Source organism: Urocampus carinirostris, chromosome 20 (assembly GCF_059441175.1).
Source record: "Urocampus carinirostris isolate Australia breed hairy pipefish chromosome 20, RoL_Ucar_1.0, whole genome shotgun sequence".
NCBI classification, from domain to species: Eukaryota; Metazoa; Chordata; class Actinopteri; order Syngnathiformes; family Syngnathidae; genus Urocampus; species Urocampus carinirostris.
Window position 1 is genome coordinate 17,418,253 of NC_142368.1, and position 20,295 is coordinate 17,438,547.

General features: G+C 42.0%; 1 protein-coding gene across 2 annotated transcripts in view; it reads right to left on the reverse strand.

Annotated features, from left to right (window-relative positions):
• Nucleotides 1-2,878: 2,878 nt before the first annotated feature.
• Nucleotides 2,879-20,295, reverse strand: part of slc10a1 (solute carrier family 10 member 1) — a 28,228-nt gene continuing 10,811 nt past the window's right edge. For both annotated transcript variants that reach the window (XM_088325741.1, XM_088325742.1), the window contains exons 2-8: nucleotides 18,941-19,179; nucleotides 16,618-16,704; nucleotides 14,892-15,004; nucleotides 9,756-9,960; nucleotides 9,289-9,467; nucleotides 7,115-7,314; nucleotides 2,879-3,285 (exon numbers count right to left, since the gene is read on the reverse strand). In XM_088325741.1, the coding sequence (XP_088181867.1) occupies nucleotides 3,224-3,285; nucleotides 7,115-7,314; nucleotides 9,289-9,467; nucleotides 9,756-9,960; nucleotides 14,892-15,004; nucleotides 16,618-16,704; nucleotides 18,941-19,179 (1,085 nt within the window). In that variant the 3' untranslated portion in view covers nucleotides 2,879-3,223. The remainder of the gene's footprint in view (nucleotides 3,286-7,114; nucleotides 7,315-9,288; nucleotides 9,468-9,755; nucleotides 9,961-14,891; nucleotides 15,005-16,617; nucleotides 16,705-18,940; nucleotides 19,180-20,295) is intronic.

The following is a 20,295-nucleotide window of genomic DNA, read 5'->3' on the forward strand; positions in this document are numbered from 1 at the left end:
AGCTTGATGCGGTTGAGAACTCTTTTTGTCGGCCACTTTTTACCATGGGGGAGGAAGTCACCCAACTCTTGAAGCTCATCTTCCAAGAGTAAGTTAAAGTTAACTTTTTCTTTATAGAGCATATTATTTTATGAAATATTTATTTTTTAGTACAAAACTACAGGATACGAACCTTAAACATACAAAATATAGCAGTGAAGCAACTTAGGAACTAATTCAACTTACGAATGAACGTTGGGAACCATTTCACGTTTATGAGTCCGGCAGCCACTGTAGGTGTATTTCCAGCAACCAAGTCATCTAGTCAAGTCAAGTCATCTTTATTTGTATAGCCCTAAATCACGAAGAGTCTCAAAGGGCTTCACAGATTATTACACTATATTACACAGACTATTTTTCAGCTGACGAGAAGAGTAGGTTATTCATATGCTATGGAGTAGAAGTGAGTTTTAAGTTTAGATTTAAACATTTCCACTGAGGTTGCAGATCGGATCTCAGGAGGAAGAGCATTCCACAGCACCGGTGCCCGGATGGAGAACACTCTCCAACCAGTACTCCAGTGTTCCAATAGTACATTGTGTTTGCTAAAATAGCAATCACCGATGGATGATTCAAGAACCTTTGTTCAATAATGTTAGCACAGTTGAGCTGGTTTGGGAAACTATAAAACCGACCTTCCTTTGAGCTAGTGGGAGCATCACAACTTGGCCAGAAAACGTGAAAGTCTTCAGTATATCCTTTTTCTAAGAAATAAAGGATATTCCGTGCGAGAAATAGTCAAGAAATCAAACATCTGTGTTCTACTTCCATCAGAACACGGCACAAACTGGCTCTTCACGAGAGTAGAAAGAGAAGTCGGCGGACAAGTTAGTGTACATTAGGGTCTCTCGTTTGAGAAATCTGTTAAATAGTACTACAGGGTGCTGTTACTGCAATATTTTAGACACAGTATTTTACACGGGTCAAGAATTGAAGTGTCCTGTGGTTTCCGGGCGCTATTGTACCATTTACGTAGTCACATTTGACCCTTGAGCCACCATCAAATCAATAAATGGCTAGACATGTTTATTGTTACCTACTGAATGCCATTATGGTGGCACCGTCTCAAGCAAAGCACCAGAGCACTGAATTTCTCCTCATGGAGATATTCTCCCTAACGTATGTACGCTCATCTAAGCTGAACTATAAAATGAAATATAGGCATTGAGGGCGTCAGCTTATAGGCACCTTTTTGGTTGTGTGTCACCAGTAGTAAATAGGCAACACTTGGGATGGGTGGGTAATACAGGAACAACAATTGAAGGGGAAATCAATGAGGCAAAGGTGAGCACAAACTGGGTCTTTTTTATTAGTAAAACCATTTTTTCAATACACCATACCTATAGAAAAACAATTGTCTCGAGCTGTATCCTGAATTGAAGAACGAGCCCAGAGACGACAATGGATATGGAGTGTCTCGGCTAAAATTCATTAGAGAGCTCTCAAGGTTGCCCAAGCCGAGACATCTAAAGACGTCGCCGCTTCCACAGGTTGGTTTACCAGTACTTGTTTATAATGTGCATTTTCTAGTACAGTGGTACCTCAACTTCCGAATCTAGTCCATTCTTGGAGTAACATTTGTAAGTAGAGACGCCTTTTGAATGTAAATGCTCTAATCTGTTTCAAGCTCTGCAAAAGTATAATTGTTTTAATAAATCTTAAAAGAGCATTAAATACAATTGAATACTGTGCAATAAACAAAAAAAAGTATATAATAAAACATTCATTCACCTATTAAAGGGGGTCGAGCTGGCGTCTCGTGACCAAAAAAGTCACAGGTTTGATTCTCGGCTCCTCAGAGTTAAATGTCAAATCGTCTTTGGACAAGACACTGAAGCTTCTGGTAAGCCGCCGCTATCGATGGATGAGTGTGTGTGTGAATGGGTAGAGTCAGGACCAGGCCAAGCCTTCATGGGGCCCTCAGCAAAATGAGATTTGGAGCCCCCTTTTTCTTGATATTACTGTAGGGTTTTTTGTGTTCTTTTTGGTATTGCTATAGTCGGATTTTTATTGAAGTTCTGTAGTTTTTTTATTGTTACTGTAGTTTTATTTTTGTAGTATTTCTGAAGTATTTTTTTTTTGTACTTCCATAGTAGCATTTCCATACTAGTATTTTGGTCATATTACTGTAGTATTTCCATATTAAAATGTTTGTTGTATATCTGTAGTATTTTTGTAGTGTTGCTGTAGTTTTATTTTTGTGATATTTCCATAGGATCATTTTTGTAGTAACGCTATAATTTGCAGTATTTGTGATGTTCGCCTCATTTAGTATTTTGTAATTTAGTAATATTTCTGAAGTCGTTTTTTTTTTTTTTTAACATTATAGTATGTATTGGTATTTTTTTTTTCTTATTTCAATAGATGTATTTCCAAAGCATTACTTTTGTAGTATTTCCATAGTAGTATTTCTCGTATATTTGTGATATTACTGTAGTATTTTTGGAGTAAATTCTGTAGTAGTATTTTGTAACACTCTATAGTATTTCTTTAGTAGTATTTTGTAGTAATTCTGTAATTTTTTTATTTTCAGAATGAAAGCAAAATACTATATTTGATTTTTAGTTTTGTAGTTATTGTGTAGTATTTTTGTTGTATTCCTGTAGAAGTATTTTTAAAGTGGACACAACAAAGTTGTGGCCCCATAAAAGTCTACCACTCTTGGGGGGCCCCCTAGTGGTTGCGGGGCCCTAAGCAGCCGCTTAGCTCGCTTATGCGTGTGAGTCTCGGTTTTTAAATCCCTTCTAGGATACAGTCCTGAAACAGTTGTACTTAAAAATATTACTATTTATTTTCATACTGATAAAGTTTGCAATGTATTGCTTTAATAAAAAAAATAGTGCCTAAAATGTTTATCATAATTATACACTAACTCGGGGTAAAGGTTTCATTTATTCAACAATCATGACATTTCCAAGCAAAAGTGATCGGTATCGATCGATACTATCCTGTGTTTCCTGGACCAGATCGATACCAAGATTCCCAGTTTCGCCCACCCGTAGAAAATTGTAAGTAGGAAATTCTGCACCTATTAAAATGATGTAAGGTTTGTTCCAAACTCTTCCTTCGTAGCATCCAAAAAGTTATTAATATATAGTGCCACCAGGGGATGCCACATCCGGATGAAGCAGAAAAACCGTACTGTCCTGGAATTGGAAACGGTAAAAGAACCAGTTCTAGTGCCTCATACGGTTCCTTCAGGAGGACTTTTCAGTCCAGCATCAGTCATGGCCGCCTGGTACACATCTGTTGGCAGATAGCAAAGCACAATTGGGGAATGGATTTTGGTACACAAGAAATGTTTCGGTCCTCGTTCCTAAAAAGATTGTAATACAAATAGTAATAGATTTTTTAAAATACTCTTAAAGTTTGCATTGTAGTTCATGAATCAATTTTAGGCTGTTTTTTGAAACGGGACACAAGAAAGCGGCCATGTCACTCAACACACTCCTCTGGTCAACAGCAGGGCCTGACAGCTTTCACTGGTTTACCCCTGCCGCATCATAGTATACGTGTTTGTCTTGCTGTCGGTCACCCTTCTTGAGGGATATGACCAAGGTAGATAGATAGATAGGCTGTTTTTATCATAATTATACACAGGGATGGGTAGGGTTACTTTAACTTGATTACTTTCAATTACTTTTGGATGACTCCAATACCAAATATGCTAATAAAAGACAAAAGAAACTAAATATGAAAAAAATGATGACTCACAACACGTTGTAAGCTTTCTCTCCTGGCTTTGATCTCCGGCAAAAACATAAAATGCGTGAATTATAATCTCTTTTTTGTTGTGAACTAATTACTTGAAGTACAGTAGGCTAGTTCTACTTGACCAGTTGTGTCAGGTAGTGAGAGTTAGATTTAATTCATTAAACTTACTTTATATTGTTTTTTGCTGATTGTAATTTTAGTCATTTGATTCATATTTAGTTTCTTTTGTCTTTTATTAGCATATTTGGTATTGGAGTCATTCAAAAGTCATTGAAAGTAATCCAGTAAAAGTAACCCTACCCAACCCTGATTATACAGTAACTTGGGGGAGTTGAATTATTCAACGATTATGTGATTCCCGAGAAAAAAGATCGGCATTGATTGAACTCGCCTGTATCCATCGATGTCATAGATCACCAGTATCCCTCACCCTCAGGGTAGGTCGGATTAATTTTAAAATGTAATTTCGATATAGTTGCTTATTCCCTGTTGAAAATCGCCGAAAGTCACGTCATCCGAATACTATAATATCAAAATCATGTAACTTCATTAATTTGGATTACTTTTGCGTTACTCGAATACGGAATATGCTCATAGAGTGCTAATAAAAGACAAAACAAACTAAATATGAATGAAATTAGAAAATGTTATCAAAAGATAGATGACAAATGTAGAAGAAAACAAGAACAGGAAGTGTTGCTTTGTTTTCGTTCAGGGCATATCAAGAACCCATTCTTCTAAACACGCGGATAGTCCTGAGTGTGCTGCGTGTGTGGAATCTGAACGAGACCGCGCAGAGAGAGGGGCGCAAACGAACATGGCGAATGTAAACAAATAAAAAGAGTTCAAACCAATGTCAATCTTGCCCCCTGTAGTGTGCAGCATAAAAATACTTATAAATAAAATTGTAATCCTTATTTTTACAATATATATACACCCATAAATGTGATTTTCATGTCACTGTCATGGAATACATTTACAATTTTTGTTGTTTTCTAATTATGGAACTCCGTTACGTGTATTTTGTTAGTCTTCAAGCTTCCCACCCCTTTTACAATAAAAATACTTATAATTAAAATTGTAATCCTTATTTTTACAAAATATACCCATACATTTGATTACATCTTTTTTTCATGTCACCGTCACGGAATACATTTACAATTTTTATTGTTTTCTAATTATGGAACTCCGTTACGAGTATTCTGTTACTCTTTTAGCTTCCCACCCCTATTACAAGCTGCTACTTTTATGCTACTGCGGCTTTAACTACGTTGCGGCTTTTCTTTTTTTTGTGGCAAGAAAAAAAACATTTTGCCTAGCAACAGTTGACCAATAAAAATAATGAGTAGTTTACAGAGGGCCAATTAAATTTCATGATTAATCACAACTTCCAATGATGCAAGTCAGGTGTGCGGAGGCACTTATCGGAGGGAAACGACATGGTGCCCTAGGCACCGAGTATCAGACATAAGAACTGTTATTGCGAAACATTTATGATGCCCTTCTAGAGGAGGAATGAGCCGATGTAGTTTTCCTACATCATTCATATAATGCATAGGTGTCAAACAGGCGGCCCGCGGGCCTGAACTGACCCGGGTTTTGTTGACTCAGCATTTTTTTCCATAAAGACATTCCACTCTCTCAGGCCAGAACGACATTAAATATCAACACCATCTTTTTAACAGACACTCAGGTAGGTTGCCCTGGAGGTGAAAAATGCCATAAAAATATGACACATGAATTTTGGTTTTGCTGACTCAGCAGCTTTTGCAGAAAGACATTCTACTCTCCCAGGCTAAGGGTACAACATTTTTAATATCAGACACCGGCAAATGACATTGCATCGGACGCCATTTCATCATTTTGACTATTATCGCACACTGTTGATCGTCGTTTCGACTATTCCTGCCTGTTAGCATCCTTGTCACTATCAATAATGCTGCTATTCTTTGATCTCCACATCCTATAGGGCGGACCTGCTTTTGTAATTTAGGGCATTAAAAAAAAGACCTATGGAATATGTTGGAATTTCCTACTTGAAGGCTCGCGCTCCTGTTCTCCTTGCAAGTTTAAAATCCATAGCTGTCCTCTCTCCTTGTTTTGAGTGTCTACTAAACTTTAAACCACAGGTGTCAAACAGGCGGCCCGCGGCCCAGATCAGGCCCGCTAAGGGATTGAATCCGGCCCGCGAGACAACACTCAGAGAAGCGCAAGAGAAAAACAAGCTGCAGGTTGAAATGTGTCAAGTTGATGTTGCCAAAGCCAGGTGCCTCGAACAAAGACACTGTACTTGTATTTGTCTGTCTCTCTCTCTGTCTCTTTCTCTCTCTGTGTCTCTCTTTTTCTCTTCCTTTGTTGCTCTTTGTTTCTTTCTCTCTCTGTGTCTTTTTAACTTCCTTTGCTCTAACTTCCTTTTTTCCTTTTCTTTCTCCCTACCTTTCGCGCTTTCTTTCCTCTTTTCTCTCCCTCTGTCTTTCTATTTCTCTTTGGATTTCTTTCCTCCTTTTCCTTTCTTTTCCCCCTCTCATGACTTTTTATCTCTTTTGTTTCTCCCTCTCTCTCTTTTTCTTTGTCCTGCCCTCTCTCCTTTTCCCTCCCTCTTTCTCTTATTTGTTTATCTCTCTTTTTCTTTCTCTTGAATCTACTAGTCCGGCCCCAGACAGAATGTTTGTTCCATCGTGTGGCTCCCGAGTTAAAACGAGTTTGACACCCCTGATATAATGCATACCAAGATTTGACGGTACTTTATTCAATATTGACTATGTACGGGTGGAAACATGTTAGGCTGGTGAGGGATGGGTGACACCAGGCTGTACTAGGAAATGACGCTAGTGGTTAAGTGGTCCAACTAACCCACAATATTTCAACTTTTTCACCCACGTTTCAAGTCCTAAACTTATACATCTGAATTAAATAGTAGCGTCAATGTCAGGTCGCTGAAGTTTCCTTTAATCCTCGAGGGACGATGACAAGCGAATGCAATCTGGACCATTACCAAAGCAACATCTAATGACAATCTGGCACTATTCTCCACAGTATGGTGTCCTTGGTGCTCTTGTCTGGATGTATAGTGCTCACATTTCCAGTAACCTAGCTTTCATTTGCGTTTTCTATCTCGAATTGTTACAAGATCTGAAAACATGTGACCTAAACAACTGAAAACGGCGACCGATGTGGGCTGGGTTTAAAATGTTAGAAATAATTGTGAAAAAGTTCATTTTTATGGTTGTTCTAGCCCCCAATGCGGCTTGTACGAAGAGAAAATTAAATCTTGGTCTCAAATGTATTCAGGAAACCCCTGTTAATTCCTATCAAGTGGGAAATCCCCCTTTTGAATCCCGCCAAAATGGCCGCCGTTTACCTTTCTGTTTTCCGGTGAGCCTCTGATGGCATCTGTAGATGGCAATGAGCGTCATGGCCTCCAACAGCTGGAAGGAGATGTAAACCATCGGGAATAGGAATAGGGGGCCGATCACCTCCGGTGGGAAGGCCAGTTTCAGGATGGTGGAGCACAGTTGAATGTTCTGGCAACCCGTTTCCATAGCAACGGTCCTCCGCTGCCTAAATGACAGCACAGATGAATATATATATATATATTAGGGCTGCAACAACAAATCGATTACTAAAAGAGTCGGCCACAAACTGATCATCGATCCGCCGTGATTTACGTGTTAAGGCACTCGGTACGTTGATTCAAAACAAACAAGGCCTTCAATTTCCTCTTTGCTCCGACAGAGGGCGCTACGAGACTGTATTTTGATGCACAATGATCAGTGATTCTTGACTGATCTCACCATCCTACCCTGATTACAAGCAATCCGAATAAAATAATCTACTTATTACAATGTGTTGGATGAAAGGATTGTGTCTTTTAAAGCAGTCATAGTAGAATACACAGAAAATTACCAGTAAAACCAAAATTACTTCAAGTAATAATACTGCATTCACCAATAATCTGCATTTTATAGGAAAACCCTAACGATTTACTTCGGTTTCTTTGTTTTCGAGATGATAAAATCCGTAGCTCATATTTTCTCCGCTGTATTTGCATTTGGCCCATGACCCACTGACAACAGGTCCGCGACACACTTTCGGATCCTGACCCCCAAGTTGAAAAACACCGATCTTTATCCAAATTTCCACAGTACTTTGTAGACACTGACACGGAAATCAAAATTTCTGTATGAAATATTCAGTTGTATAGCATACTATTGTATGTATGCATGTATACTGTTAGGCTATTTGACACTTAGATTTTTTTATTGTTTTCCATTATTGAATAATCTGTTTTGTGTACTACTTTACCATCTGTTCTAAACTTTTAAATGGATAACATTTAAATAGAGGGAGAAATAAAAAAGGGGATTTTTAAAAATTCGATTAATCGGGGAAAAAAAAACGAAAAATATCTATCATCTATTGTTAAAATAATCAATAAATGGAGCCATAATATATATATATATATATATATATATATATATTATTTTATATTTAGTTGGTGCTGGCTTCAACTTCACAAATCATTACTCGTGCTGTAAGCACAATGCTAATGAGTTGTGCTGGCTAACTGCTACATGCTAACAAGTTATGCCGCCAGCTAAATGCTAACAGGTACATGCTAACGAGTCATAATAACAGCTGAATGCTGACTGCTTCATGCTAGCAAATTATGCTAACGGATACATGCATACTAGGAATGCTAATGGCTATATGCTAACGAGTTTTGCTAATGTCCACATTGGTGCTGGCTTCAACAGCACAACTCATGACCTCTAGTGCTGTAAGCAGAGGAAATGGTGCCCCTAGGACCCTAGCGGTTGAAGGAATCATCCACCCAAAGAATAGTTATTTATTCTACGTACCTTTCGTTCACATTTAGTTACATTTTTAAGTTACCTCAGGCCCTTTAGGGACAGCAATTACGCCGACGTGGCCCTAGGTGAAAATAGGTTAGACACCTCTGATATTCTCGTGGAGCCCGAGCAATATGCCCCGAGATATGTAAAACAAGATGCAGAGAAGTCTTGGCGTGAGAGGGAGAGCTCGTTTAATTATCTTCATCAGCGTACAAAATAGAGGTCTCATTTTTTTCAGAGACAATTGGCTTTTTATATAAACAGACAACATCTCGTATTACTTTCGCCCGTCCCCCTCGCGGTGACGCACGTGTTTATCTCAAAATGCGCGCTACCAGACAGAATGTTTTGTCCTCTTTCGATTTTCCCAAGTTCCCAATTTCCAAGAACTGTTGGGGTCAGCTTGACATCATGTTCCCCGCCAAGAAGAACTTTGCAGAAGAATGATATCCCTTGGCAGCCCAAGGCGATTATTAATAACATTCGCTGACATTTACACCTGGGAGAAACAAGCAGGGAATTTCCCTATTTAAACTAATGCGTTCTCCTCGTGTCAAGCTCGACTCCAATAATCCACAACAATGGACGTGGATGAACACGATAGTAGTTTTTGAAGGAAAAATAAGGCTGTGTGGATGCCTGTTTTTAGCACAGGAAGAAACCATTCAGTGCGACTCACGCTTGGTTCAGTCTGAAGATGGACGAGATGACGTAGCCGAAGGCGAAGCCAATGAAGGGCATAACGGCACCGGTGGTCAAAAGTGGCGGAGACATCACGGTGAGGATAGCGCTTCGGATCGCCGCGGTAGCCACCACAGCGATCACCACGGAGGAAATGGACATGATGGTCAGACCAACCTAATGGAATGAAGTAGGAGTGCTGTTATTTCTTTTGTTCTTTATTTGTTAATTACCCATTGTAGCGCCTTATAATCCGGTGCGCCTTATGTATGGAAAATAGAGGACCAAAAACTATTTTTGGGGGGTGCGCCCTATAACCCGGTGCGCCTTATAGTGCGGAAAATACGGTATATAAAACAAAGGTTTCTACTTGATTTTGACTTTCACAGGTCCCTAATGGAACGGAACCCCTGGAATAAAATAGAAGTTCCTGAACTGTAAAATATCAAAGATTCTGCGAGTCACCTTTGTGATGATCTTGGAGTACCGTGGCCTGTAATGGTTGATGAGAATGCCGATGCCGCAGGGTACGAGAATCATGGCGAGGGACACGGTGATGTCCACGTAAGGGACGGCGTTGTGCAGGTCACCGAAGCTCTGGCAGTAGATGTAGAGCAGCAACGGCATCATGCCCAGAGCCAGCAAGGTGGAACAGGAAGTCATCACAATACTGTAAAAGGAACATGTGGATTCAAGTAGACCTGGGGGAGACCAATGGACCCAGGTACGCAGGTGTTCAAACCTGGCCGGGCCCAGACAACTTGAATAGCAGGTTGACTGTTCCCGGTTCGAGGATCCCTTAACCGGCAGGGATGTTGAGGTACCAGGTCATGTTCTGGCACGCTACTTGAACAGAAAGGCCTTAAGGACGTAGAAACGCTCTGTGTTGTTTGACAGACATCGCGACGGTCTTCGATGAGATAGTGAAGCCCAGAGGGGGCTTCCTCGGCACGCCCATGGGAGGAGTCCGCATGCCATTATGTACACACTTGCTTCCAATCCTATCACACATGACCCTATTTAATGATTGTTTAGATAGCAGATAGGGTTTGGTCATTGCCATTTACAGGCCATTACCATCCTGTCTTTGGTTACCATGTGAACATTTTACTATAAAGGATTTTATACAATTAAACACAAGTTACATTTATTGAGTGCAATGAAACTTTCACTGAGTGGGCTTCAGTCATGCCGTTCCAAATGCAAAATATTTTGACCAAGGAATTTTGATAACAGGCAGCACGGCGGCGCAGGGGTTAAGCGCGTGTGCGGCACAGTCTCGGAAACCTCCTGTGTGGGTTCAAATCCAGCTACCGGACTTCCTGTGCGGAGTTTGTATGTTCTCCCTGTGCTTGCGTGGGTATCCTCCGGGCACTCCGGTTTCCTCCCACATTTTAAAGACATGCATTTCAGGTGGAATGGCCGGTCCAAATTGTCCCTAGGTGTGAATGAGCAAGTGAGTTGTCTGTCCCTGTCTGCCCTGCTACTGGCTGGCAACCAGTTCAGGGTGTCCCCTGCCCACTGCCCGATGATAGCTGGGATGGGCTCCAGCACCCCTGCGACCCTACTGAGGATAAGCGGTGCAGCTAATGAGATGAGATGAGAATTTTGATAACAGGACTGCAGGCATTGTTTTGATAAACGCTCTGGTGTTATGAGTTTTTCAGACATCGGGACGCTCTTCTCCGAGATGATGGAGCCCACGCGGGGGGGGGGCTTTCCTGGCACACCCATGGGAGGAGCCGGCACACCAGCTTGCGGGAAAAGTGTGGGCTGAGAAGGGAAGCAGAAGATCAAGAGAGGAGGCTTGACAGAGACTCGAGCGACACTTATTCAGCTAATTCGGCCATATTCGATGGAGTTCACTTAGTTAAATCTCATCTCTCATCTCATTAGTTGTACTACTTATCCACTTGTTTTAAGAGCTGGTTTGTTTTTGTTGGTCGTCTCTGGTTTTTCTGACTTTCTAACCTTGCTCCGTTCCGGCTTCCCTACATCTGGGTCCACCTGCGTAAAACGTGAGGAATGAACCCACCACTGAAGGACCCACCAGGAAGCTTCCATATCCAAGGGTCCCTCGGCCGCTTCTGAATCCTGTCCCACTAGTGAGTTGCTACAACTGTTGTCTATTCATTTCTTCCCAGGAAATACTAAAACCTTCGAAGGAAACGCTCATCTGTTTTCTGCCTTTATTTTGAAAACCGGCCTTTTCTCTAACCAGAACTAACAAACATGCTGAGGAAAAATCCATTCCTCAACATTATCTCCTTACAAAGTTCAACTAAATGAACTTATGACTGCGGTGTCTCAAGCACAGAGTGCTATGAAAATGATGAACTTTTCCTCATGGAGATATTCTCCCTACCAGGGTTGAGTAGGGTTACTTTAACGTGATTACTTTCAATTACTTTTGGATGACTCCAATACCAAATATGCTAATAAAAGACAAAAGAAACTAAATATGAATCAAATGATGACTCACAACACGTGGTAGGCTTTCTCTCCTGGCTTTGATCTCTTTTGATCTCCGAAACAAACTGAAAATAAATCCAAACAGCTTGCCAACATCATTTTTGCCGTTCCATGTATTCCGTTACTCCCCAAGCCTGCACAAAATTGAGTCATTTGATTCATATTTAGTTTCGTTTGTCTTTTTTTAGCATATTTGCTATTGGAGTAATCCAAAAGTAATTGAAAGTAATCCAGTGAAAGTAACCCTACCCAACCCTGCTCCCTACCATATATACTCTCATCTAAGCTGTATTGAAAACTGCAAATATTGAGTTGTGAGTAGCGAAGACTGTGGTGTTGAAGGATTTTAGACATTTGACGATAAAGGATTTTATACAATCGAATAGAAATTACATTTAATGCAAAAGATATTCACTGGCTGGGCTGTGGGGCGATGTCAGGGCACCCTGGTGGAAACTGTTGTTTACAGGAACGGCGGGAACGGGACGTAAGGCTGACGCAGAAAGGCCCTGATGACGTAGAAACCCTCGGTGTTGTTTTGAGTATTCCAGACATGGCGACGCCCAGGGGGGGCTTCCTTGGCACGCCCATGGGAGGAGTCGGCACGCCATTGTGCGGGGAGAAGATGGCCAATAGGAGAGAGCTAAAGGACTTCCAACGACACTAATTCTGCCGTTTTCGATGGAGTACACTTAAATTGTTAATGAAATGAAATCTGCCCCCGTGTGAAAATGTCGGCTTTCTGGTTCATCTTTTCCCTCAAGAAACGAGCGCGCATAAATTGTTGGGTGAATGAAAATTGTGTTTGGTTAATGGAGTCAGATATTAGTTCCCCACAGTGTGTCTTGGGCAAGTACAGTCTGGTGTCGCCCATCCCTCTCCAGGCCAACACATTTTTCTATCCGGTCTCGAACCAGGGACCTTTCGATGTCTGGCAATCGTGATAACCGTAGGAAAACATGAAGAAAGTTTGTCAGGTTTGCAGTACGGAAACCATAGGATTTTCCATTATCAAATCTTTTTGAAATAGCGGTAGGGAGCCACTAGGGTGCGCTAAAGAGCTGCATGCGGAGACTCCTGTTCCAAAGCCATCCGATACCGATACACGCAACAGGTCGGCGCAGAAGACGGGACACGCCTTCTGGGGTGAAAGGCCGACTGTAATAAATATTACGCTATCGTTGTTTTATCACGAAGCGGGTCATTCCCCTCTAATGACTAGAAGCGAGAGCGTGTCTTCCACAGCAGCGTCAAGGTTATTGAACTTTGCGGTCAAGTCGAGAGAATACTGTCAATTCCGGACGACAGAGCACACCTGATTAAAAGCGGCGTGATCGAATTCACAGGTCTCAGACAGGCGGCCCGCGGGCCAGATCGGGCCCGCTAAGGGATTGAATCCGGCCCGCGAGACAACACTCAGAGAAGCGCAAGAGGAAAACGAGCTGCAGGTTGAAATATGTCCACTTGATGTTGCCAAAGCCAGGTGCCTCCAACAAAGATGCTGTACTTGTATTTATCTCTTTCTTTCTCTTTCTCTTTCTCTTTCTCTTTTTTTTTCTTTTTTTCTCTTTCTCTTTTTTTCTTTTTTTCTCTTTCTCTTTTTTCTTTTTTTCTCTTTCTCTTTTTTTCTCTCTCTTTCTTTCCTTCTCTCTCTTTCTTTCTTTGCCTGTCTTTCCCTCTTTCTTTCTATTTCTCTTTCTTTCTCTCTCTCTTTCTCTCTCTTTCTTTCTTTCTCTTTCTGTCTCTTTCTTTCTTTCTCTCTTTCGTTCTTTCTTTTTGATTATTCTTTTCTGTTACTGATTTCCCCGTTTGTGTCCAGGTATGACTGTTTTTTTGACCCTGACCACGTTTTAATGTCCCGTCCCGACATATGACTCGTTTTTTAGGTCCCGACCACGTTTTGCCCTCCTGTCCCGGCTATCGACCTGTTTTTTCGACTACGATCTCCTGCTCCGGAAGATCCACATCCGCACTCTGAACACGTTTCGATTCTGTGAGCGGATTGTTTCCTGCGTCCAGCGAGCATTGGACCTCTTGATCTCAAGAAACTTGTGGTTAACGTTACGCATCTGGGTCCTAATTCCGTCCTGGTCGTGACATTACTACGCCGAAAGAAAACGATTACGTTATTTGTATCCCTAAACGACAGTGGGATACTGTGGAGAATAGTGCCAGATTGCAACACAGACATTTTTTTTGGTACTGTTTTCATTGGTAGTTGCCTTGGTGACAATTGCATTTTCTCACCGTTCTTCCAGGATTGAAGGAAATTCCAGCAACCTGACAACGGCTCCAATCGATCGGAAAGAGAACAGAAGCGATTTTGACAGTTAACTACCACTGCCGTTTTATCCGGATGTATAAATTGAGGACCGGATTTGTGGGTGGAGAAAAAATGAAATTTCGTGAGTACATTGGCAATCAGGAACAGAGCACAATCAAACCCCAATGTTTTTCACCTCTTATGTGTCATGAACAATGTTGACTGATTTTTCCTCTAGAAGGGCGTCCTAAATGTTTTCAGAAGTCACTGCGTTTTGTATTCAGAGCGTATGCATCGTGGAAAATGAGTTTTTTTGTTTACCTCTGTTCCCAAGACACTTGAGGAATCATTTCTATTAACTGTTTCAAAACAAAAGCTCATAGAGTCAAACAATAAAAGCAAAGAAAATACTAATACTATAACAATTTAAACCAGCGAACCAAAATACCTCCCATGACACTATGTTTCGAAAATAATCAAAAGAAATATCATTTTTTTTTCTCATTGGCTCTGTTGCCATAGTGACAAGGGATTTACAGGTTTGTTTACATTTTTGGTTGCAGCTCATTGCTCTTTTTTTCATATATTTATGTCATTTTGTGGTGTTGCCACAGGAGCAGGCCACTTAAGAGGACAAATGACACCTGGCGTTGTCCTTTTTTGTAGTTGTAGCGCTTCCTGTTTGCCAGTGTCATTTTTAGCTTCTGGTACAGGGTTTTTGCATAGATTTGGCCCTCTTTTTTGCCTGGCAGGCAGGATACAGCAGAATCCAAGTAGGGAGGGGTGCTAAAAGCCTAGTATCGATAATATCAATGTTTGGATCGGTTAACCCAGGCCAGAAATTTAGCGTAAAATAAGCGGCTTACCTTAGGTTCATGTCCCCGTTTATAGCCAAGGCTAAGATGTTGGAGAGGGTCCCCCCTGGGCAGCACCCACAAATCAGGACCACTATTGCTGCCATGTCAGCCAATTGAAAGCCCTGTGAACAACACAATGTTCTCTGGTTGATTAATGGTCATTTGCTAGGGTGGACGCTTTGGCGACATTCAGTGGACATCTAAAAAACTACAAGTCGTTGTTTGACGTGACAAAGCTTATTTTTCTCCTTTGCTTCTCGGGATTGTCTTGAGTCTCTTGAGTTTTTTGAATATGACATTTTGTAAAGGTGTACTCTCAGTCCACATTCTAAATTTAATGTCATCACCTTTTTGGTATTTGAATATACTCCATTTGTATTGCACTGCAGTAAGAAATACATGTTTACAGTTTTTTTATATATTGTACTGCATCAAAAATATGTACTGTATTCGTTTGGCATCAGAATAGGAATTACTATGTTAAATTTGAAGTATTATTAAAAGGAGATCGGTAAATACTTGATACCACTTTTTTGTATCAGTGTCTAAAACCTTCTTTAAAGGGACAGTGTGTGTTATTTGACCACTAGGTGTCGCTCTATGGTGTATTGCAAGCGAATAGGAGTGCAGTAAGGAGTAAGGGATTGAATCCAGCCCGCGAGACAACACTCAGAGAAGTGCAGGAGAAAAACAAGCCGAAGGTTGAAATATGTCAACTTGATGTTGTCAAAGAAAGGTGCCTCGGACAAAGACACTGTACTTGTATTTCTTTCTCTCTGTCTTTTCCACCCCTTTTCTCCCACTCTATATCTCTCCGTCTCTTTTTCTCTCTCTGTGTCTCGCTTTTTCTTTTTCTTTGTTGCTCTTTGTCTCTTTGTCTCTTTCTCTGTCTTTTCCACCCCTTTTCTCCCACTCTCTGTCTCTTTCTCTCTCTCTGTGTCTCGCTTTTTCTTTTTCTTTGTTGCTCTTTGTCTCTTTGTCTCTTTCTCCGTCTTTTCCACCCCTTTTCCTCCCACTCTCTCTCTTTCTCTCTCTCTGTGTCTCTTTTTCTCTTCCTTTGTTGCTCTTTGTCTCTTTCTCTCTCTCTCTCTGTCTTTTCCACCCCTTTTCTCCCACTCTCTCTCTCTTTCTCTCTCTGTGTCTCTCTTTTTCTATTCCTTTGTTGCTCTTTGTCTCTTTCTCTCTCTGTTTCTTTTAACTAATTTTGCTCTAACTTCATTTTTATCTTTTCTCTATTTTCTCTTTCTCTCTTCCTACCCTTTTGCACTTTCTTTTCTCTTTTATCATCTTCTGTCTTTCTATTTCTCTTTGGATTTCTTTCTTCCTCTCCCTTTCTTTTCCCCCTCTCTCATGACTTTTTATCTCTTTTGTTTCTCACGTTCCCCCCCCCCCTCTCTCCTTTCCACCCCTTTTCTCCCACTCTGTGTCTTTCCTTTTCGCTTCCCTTGTTGCTCTTTGTCTCTCTCTCTCTCTCTGTCATTTTAACTTATTTTGCTCTAACTTCCTTTTCTCTCTTTTGTTTCTCAGGCTCTCTCCCTCTCTCTCTCTTTTTCTTTCTTTGTCCCACCCTCTCTCCTTTTCCCTCCCTCTTTCTTTCTCTCTCTTTTTCTTTCTCTTTTTTTCTACTAGTCCGGCCCCCGACAGAATGTCTGTTCTATCGTGTGGCCCCCGAGTTTCACACCCCTGATCTAGATCTATATGTTCAGGGTAGGTTCAGAGAGACTAATAAACCGACCTTAGCTAAGCAAAACGCTGTGAGCGGCATGATACAATACTGGGCCAGGACGGCGATCAGCACTCCTTTCGGTTTCAGTACGTGACCCTGGGAGAAGAACACAAACAAAATGATTAGAATTAGGGTTTTTAGTGTCTGGCTTCCTCCCACCAGAAAGCCCCAACCGGGTTTCCAACTGAGCATAGATGTGTCCAATCACCACACACCTTCCCTTAATTATCTTGACCCTTTATATCAGGGGTGTCAAACTTATTTTAACTTGAGGGGCCACACGATAGAACATTCTGTCGGGGGCCGGATTAGTAGATTAAAGGGAAGGAAAAAGAGATAAAGAAATAGGGAGGGAAAAGAAGAGAGAGGGCGGGGCAAAGAGAGAGGGAGAGAGTGTGAGAAATAAAAGAGATAAAAAGAAGTCGTGACAGAGGGGGAAAAGAAAGGGAGAGGAGTAAATAAATCCAAAGAGAAATAGAAAGACAGGAGGAGAGAAAAGAGAAAAGAAAGCGCGAAGAGAGAAAAAGAGAGAAAAGGAAAAAATGAAGTTAGAGCAAAAGAAGTTTTGGCATATCTCAGCTTGTTTTTCTCTTGCGCTTCTCTGAGTGTTGTCTCGGGGGCCGGATTCAATCCCTTAGCGGGCCACTTGTTTGACACCTGTGATCTAGCAAAAACGGGACAGGCGGGAGTCAGGGTCGAAAAAAGGCTTGCCTAGTATACACTGAGGTTTGCAGACGGACTGACAACAGGGGACAGACAGGACTGTGTTCAAGTAGTGACAGGGAGCCAATCAGAACCCGCGGCGGCTGGCACAGCTGAGTCAAATCTGACAATGGTATCTATTGACATCTATATAGTGTCTCTGGTTTTTGTTAATAACTACCATTCTGGCCTCCCCGCAATTGGGTCCACCTTCGCAAATCGAACAGAATAGAGGGTCAGAATAATGTTAGGAAATTAATATTAAAATCTGTAGCGTTTACCAAATTGTTCTAATTAGTTATCCATTAACCAAACACAAACTACATTCTCCTAACAATGCGCGCTCATTTCTTGATGGGAAGAGACGGACAAGAATAGCTGATATTTTCACACGGGGGCAAATTTAATTGCCACATCCCAAAACATGCATGTGAGGTTAATTGGCCAGTCCAAATTGCCCCTAGGTTGTGGATGAGCTAGTGAGTTGTCTGTCTCTGTGTGCCCTGTGACTGGCTGGCAACCGGTTCAGGGTGTCCCCTGCCCACTGCCCGATGATTTCTGGGATGGGCTCCAGCACCCCCGTGACCCTACTGAGGATAAGCAGTGCAGTTGATGAGATGAGAGATGAGAACGCCATCAAATTAGTGTCGCTCGATCATCTTCCTTTCTCTCGACCCACGTCTCTTCCGCCAGCTGGTGCTCCTCCCATGGGCGTGCCAATGAAAGCCCCCACGTGGGGTCCACCCCCTCGCCTCGATGTCTGGAGAAACTCAAAACAATGCCTGACGTCCTTCGTCAGAGTCCTGTTATTAAAACTCCCCAGCCAAAGCATTCCGCATTTGGAACGGCGTGACCCGAAGCCCACTCAGTGAAAATTTTCATTGCAGCGTCCGATTGGAGTATGTGTGTCAAAGCCTCTACGACAAAGACATCTCTTTGTTTTCCTTATCCTCACTGTAAAATGTGGAGCTGGAGTGCCACGTCCAATTTCCTTGTCACAATATATCCCATGTTGTAACAATGACAATAAAGGTATCTCATCTCATTACCTGCACCGCTTATCCTCAGTAGGGTCGCGGGGGTGCTGGAGCCCATCCCACCCATCTCGGGCAGTGGGCAGGGGACACCTTGAACTGGTTGCCAGCCAATCGCAGGGCACACGGGGACAGACAGCTCATTCACACCTAGGGACAATTTGGACCGGTCAATTCACCTGAAATGCATGTTTTTTTTGGAATGTGGGAGGAAACTAGAGTGCCCGAAGGAAACCCACGCAAGCACGGGGAGAACAGACAAACTCTGCACAGGAAGTCTGGAGCTGGATTTGAACCCACACAGGAGGTTCCCGAGACCTTAGAACTGTGCCGCACACGTGCTAACCACTGCGCCGCCGTGCTGCCCACAATAAAGGTATATTCTTTTCTATTCGATTCTAATGTAACTTGTATTTAATCGTATAAAATCCTTTATAGTAAAATGTATAATATCCTTCAATAATTAGGGGACATGTGTGCAGTGATTGGACATACCTGTGTCCAGTTCAAACCCCGGTTGGGGGTTTCTGGTGGAAGGAGGCGAACCAGATCCTAACAGTGATCACACGCTGTTAAAAATAGGGATCTGGGGCCACCTTGATTTTGGAAACTTCCATTGTGCATCCTAAGGAGATCATGGTGATGAACAAGACGATCACCATGAGGACGTTTATCGTTTTGTCCACTATCGGCGATAAAAAAGGCTTAAAGAGGACAACGCTGCTGTTTGCAGGCGTCGCGTTAAAAAGGTCCGTGCTGGAGTTCTGCGTCGGATCGGCATCGTACAATTGGCCCGCGATGCGATTCATGGTTCGAATCCCCGAAAGGCCGAGACCTAAAAAAAATACATGAACGTTAGAACATCTATCGGATAACACCGCTGAAGGTATTGTCCAACTGGTAACAACAGAGACTAAAGGTGGGTGTATCGTTTTAAATGTCGATTTTATCGATACCGAGCGACTACTTCACTCTCTGTGTCTGTCTTTTTCTCTTCCTTTGTTGCTCTTTCTCTCTCTCTCTGTCTTTTCCACCCCACTTCTCCCACTCTCTGTCTCCGTCTTTTTCTCTCTCTCTCTGTGTCTCTTTTTTCTTCCTTTGTTGCTCTTTCTCTCTCTCTCTGTCTTTTCCACCCCTCTTCTTCCACTCTCTTTCTCCGTCTTTTTCTCTCTCTCTCTGTGTCTCTTTTTTCTTCCTTTGTTGCTCTTTCTCTCTCTCTCTGTCTTTTCCACCCCTCTTCTCCCACTCTCTGTCTCCGTCTTTTTCTCTCTCTCTCTCTGTGTCTCTTTTTCTTCCTTTGTTGCTCTTTCTCTCTCTCTCTGTCTTTTCCACCCCTCTTCTCCCACTCTCTGTCTCCGTCTTTTTCTCTCTCTCTCTGTGTCTCTTTTTTCTTCCTTTGTTGCTCTTTCTCTCTCTCTGTCTTTTCCACCCCTCTTCTCCCACTCTCTGTCTCCGTCTTTTTCTCTCTCTCTCTCTCTGTGTCTCTTTTTTCTTCCTTTGTTGCTCTTTCTCTCTCTCTCTGTCTTTTCCACCCCTCTTCTCCCACTCTCTGTCTCCGTCTTTTTCTCTCTCTCTCTGTGTCTCTTTTTTCTTCCTTTGTTGCTCTTTCTCTCTCTCTCTGTCTTTTCCACCCCTCTTCTCCCACTCTCTTTCTCCGTCTTTTTCTCTCTCTCTCTGTGTCTCTTTTTTCTTCCTTTGTTGCTCTTTCTCTCTCTCTCTGTCTTTTCCACCCCTCTTCTCCCACTCTCTGTCTCCGTCTTTTTCTCTCTCTCTCTCTGTGTCTCTTTTTTCTTCCTTTGTTGCTCTTTCTCTCTCTGTCTTTTCCACCCCTCTTCTCCCACTCTCTGTCTCAGTCTCAGTCTCTTTCTCTGTGTCTCTCTTTTCCTCATCCTTTGTTGCTCTTTGTCTCTTTCTCTCTCTCGCTCTCTTTTCCACCCCTTTTCTCCCACTC